This window comes from Mastomys coucha, unplaced genomic scaffold (genome assembly GCF_008632895.1).
Source record: "Mastomys coucha isolate ucsf_1 unplaced genomic scaffold, UCSF_Mcou_1 pScaffold17, whole genome shotgun sequence".
NCBI classification, from domain to species: Eukaryota; Metazoa; Chordata; class Mammalia; order Rodentia; family Muridae; genus Mastomys; species Mastomys coucha.
The window spans coordinates 30,830,591-30,834,545 of NW_022196899.1; the positions used below are offsets into that span (position 1 = coordinate 30,830,591).

The window sequence follows — 3,955 nt, forward strand, 5'->3', positions numbered from 1 at the left end:
TGGAGGGGAAACTGGGAATGGAGAAATTTACATGTAAGTAAAGAAAATATCTAATAAAAAAATAAAATTTAAAAAAAACAATCAAAAAATGGGGTATAGAACTAAACTGAGAATTCACAACAGAGGAATCTTGAATGGCTGAGAAGCATCTAAAGAAATGTTCAAAGTTCTTAGTGATTAGAGAAATGTAAATCAAAACAACCCTGAGATTCCACCTTCCACCAATCAGAATGGCTAAGATCAAAACCTCAGGTGACAGCACATATTTTGTTAATTTGGATGATGCCTCTGGGCCCTTAAGTTAGTTTGACTACAGGTTTATCCATCTTGTTGACTCTTTCAAAGAACCAGCTTTTGGTTTTGTTGATTCTTTGTATTGTTATTTCTTTCTATTTTGTTGATTTCTGCCCTGAGTTTGACTATTTCCCGCTGTCTACTACTCTTGGGTGAGTTTACTTCTTTTTGATCTAGAGTTGTTAAGTTGTTAAGTTGTTAGTGTAAGATCTCTGCAGTTTCTTTACCAGGGCTCTTTGTGCTATGAATTTTCCTCTTAGCACTGATTTCATTGTGTCCCATAAGTTTGGGTATGTTGTGCCTTCATTTTCACTAGATTCTAAAGTATTTCATTTCTTTTTCTATATCTTCCTTGACCAAGTTATCATTGAGTGGGGATTTGTTCAGCTTCCATGTGTATGTGGGCTTTCTGTTGTTTTTATTTCTATTGAAGACCAGCCTTAGTCCGTGGTGATCTAATAGAATGCATGGGATTATGTTTTTCTGTATTGGATGAGGTTTGTTTTGTGACCAAATATATGGTTAATTTTGGAGAAAGTATCATGAGGTGATGAGAAGAAGGTATATTCTTTTGTTTTAGGGTGAAATGTTCTGTAGATATCTGTTAAATCCATTTGGTTCATAACTTCTGTAAGTTTCACTGTGTCTCTGTTTAGTTTCTGTTTCAATGACGTATCCATTGGTGAGAGTGGGGAGTTGAAGTCTCCCGCTATTGTTGTGTGGGATTCAATGTGTGTTTTGAGCTTTAGTAAAGTTTCTTCCATGAATGTGGGTGCTCTTGCTCAGAATTGAGACTTTCTCTTGGTGGATTTTTTTTCCCTTGATGAATATGAAGTGTCCTTCCTTGTCACTCTTGATAACTTTTGGTTGAAAGTCTATTTTATTGGATATTAGGATAGCAGCTCCAGCTTGTTTCCTGGGACCATTTGCTTGGAAGACCTTTTTCCATTCTTTTACTCTGAGATAGTGTCTGTCTTTGTTATTGAGGTGCGTTTCTTGTATGCTGCAAAATTCTGGATCTTGTTTGTGGAGCTTATGCCTTTTTATAGGTGAGTTGAGTCCATTAATAATGAGAGATACTAAAGAGAGATGATTGTTGGTTCCTGATATGTTTGTTTTTGTAGGTAGTTTTATGTGCTTGTGGTTTTCCCCTTTTGGCTTTGTTGTGAGATGCTTAATATCTTGTCTTTCTTCGGTGCAGGTACCTTCCTTGTGTTGGAGTTTTCCTTCTAGGATCCTCTGTAGGGCTGAATTGGTAAAAAGATACTGTTTGAATTTGCTTTTGTCCCAGAATATTTTGGTTTCTCCATCTATGTTGATTTGAGAGTTTTGCTGGGTATAGTAGCCTGGGCTGGCATTTGTGTTCTCTTAGAGTCTGCATGACCTCTGACCAGGCTCTTCAGGCTTTCATAGTCTGTTAAGAAGTCTGGTGTAACTCTGATAGGTCTACTTTTGTATGTTACTTGGCCCTTTTCCCTTGCAGCTTTTAATATTCTTTCTTTGTTCTGTGGGTTGAGTATTTTAATTATGATGTGATGAGAGGATTTTCTTTTCTGGTCCCATTTATTTGGTGTTCTAAAGGCTTCTTGTACCTTTATGGCCATCTCTTTCTTTAGGTTGAGGAAGCTTTCTTCTGTGATTTTGTTGAAGACATTTCCAGGTCCTTTGAGCTGGGAATCTTTGTTCTCCTCTATTCCAGTTATTCTTAGATTTGGTCTTTTCATTGTGTTCTGAATTTCCTGGATGCTTTGGGTTAAGAGTTTTTTATGTTTTCAATTTTCTTTGACAGTTGTGTCAATTCCTTCTAAGGTATCTTCTACAGCTGAGATTCTCTCTTCTGTCTCTTGTATTCTGTTGGTGATACTTATATCTGTAATTCTTTCCTAGGTTTTCCATTTCCAGGTTTGCCTCCATTTGTGTTTTCTTTATTGTTTCTACTTCCACTTTTAGGTCTTGGATCGCTTTATTCAATTCCTTCACCTGTTTACCTGTGTTTTCCTGTATTTTTTTCATTAAGTTATGTATACCCTCCTTAAAGGACTCTATTATCTTCTTGAGATAGGATTTTAGGACAGGTTCCTGATTTTTGGGTGTGTTGGTATTTTCAGGGCTTGCTGTGGTGGGAGAACTGGATTCTGATGATGCCCACATATATTGGCTTCTTTTGCTCATGGTCTTATACTTGCCTCTTGCCATCTGGACATCCCTGGTGTTTGTTGGTCTGGGTGATTCTTTCTGGAGTCTGTCTCATTTGTCCCTGGGTTGCTTCAGGTCTCCTAGTAGGCCTGCTCCCCTGGCTGTAGCAGACCACCTGTAGGGTCTTCAAAATGGTGGCTCCTTAGAGGGACAGAGAAGCTGCTGATCTGTTGCCCTGGCTACAGTAGATCTCCTGGGAGGCCTTCAGACCGTTGGGTCTTCAGTAAAGTAGTCAACCTTTTGTCCTGTGTGAAGGTGTTCTCCAGTGGAGCCTATGGGCTGTGATTTCTGTTTCTCTGTGTTCAGCAGAACTCCAGGGAGGCTTTTAGTTTCTCCAGTCAGTTGCCCTACTTGCCTTCAAGCTGTGGAGTCAACTGCTCTGAGTGCTGCAGATCCTCTAGGATAGCTCAGCATATTATATCTTCATGGGAGCAGACCAGCTAGCAGTCAACTGCTCTTAGTGCAGTAGATCCTCTAGGATGGGTCAGAATGTGGTGTCTTCATGGGAGCAGACCAGCTAGGAGTCTGTTCCAGCAGAAAGGACTGGGTGAAAGGGGCAGAAGGGCAGTCAAGTTTTTTAGTGGGAATATGGGGAAACTTTATCAGTAGTTCAAATGCTTTTGGTTTACACTAGTTCTCATTGGGGCAAGTTCTACATATTTCTTCCTGTGATGACTATGATGAATATGTTTTGATTGTTACAGGTTAGGGAAGTGGTATGTTATAGTATGTAAGATAGACAGTATTGTATAGCAAAAAAAAAAAATTTCCCTATGTCTCAAATGAGTTTGAGAATCATATCTGACTGAGTTCTACGAACATAAACAGTGATGTTCAGATAGTAAGGTTAGTACTGACATATCATTCATAAGAAGTTACTCCAAGAGCTCTGTAACTTGTATTCTTTTACAGCTGAATATAACCATAACAAAGAGGGGACATATCTCTATAAATCACTAATGTAACTGCAAAATGACACATCTCTTAGAAAAATAACAATCTTCAAATTCATCCTGATTTTTATTTTTCCTAGAAGGGAGACAAGTCCAGTATGCCAAGATTTCACAGCTTGTTAAAGAAACATTTGGTCAACTAATTTCTAGTCACTCACAATATCTGAAATGTAGCAGTTCATTGGCTGCTTTCATTATTGAAAGAGGTACGTCCATATATTTGGTATATGTTACTCTACAGAAAAATTAATACCTTAATGATTTGAACCATACTGTATATTTTATGTTCTGCTTCTGTAGACAGTGATTTTACATTGATTTGAAGTGATCTTTTCTGATAGGCGAGTCGTTATATTCAAAGCTTCTCAAAGGTAAAGACAACATGAACTGAGCAGGAGCCAACAGAAAGCTGCAGACTAGTGAAGGGCCTGACACTTAAACCTTCCCACCACAGGCCAACAGAAAGCTGCAGACTAGTGAAGGGCCTGACACTTAAACCTTCCCCACCACAG

General features: G+C 38.6%; 1 protein-coding gene across 2 annotated transcripts in view; it reads left to right on the forward strand.

The window, feature by feature from the left end:
* Adad1 (adenosine deaminase domain containing 1) overlaps positions 1 to 3,955 on the forward strand; it is a 41,578-nt gene that overhangs the window by 10,332 nt on the left and 27,291 nt on the right. For both annotated transcript variants that reach the window (XM_031376645.1, XM_031376644.1), the window contains exon 6: positions 3,524 to 3,649. In XM_031376645.1, the coding sequence (XP_031232505.1) occupies positions 3,524 to 3,649 (126 nt within the window). The remainder of the gene's footprint in view (positions 1 to 3,523; positions 3,650 to 3,955) is intronic.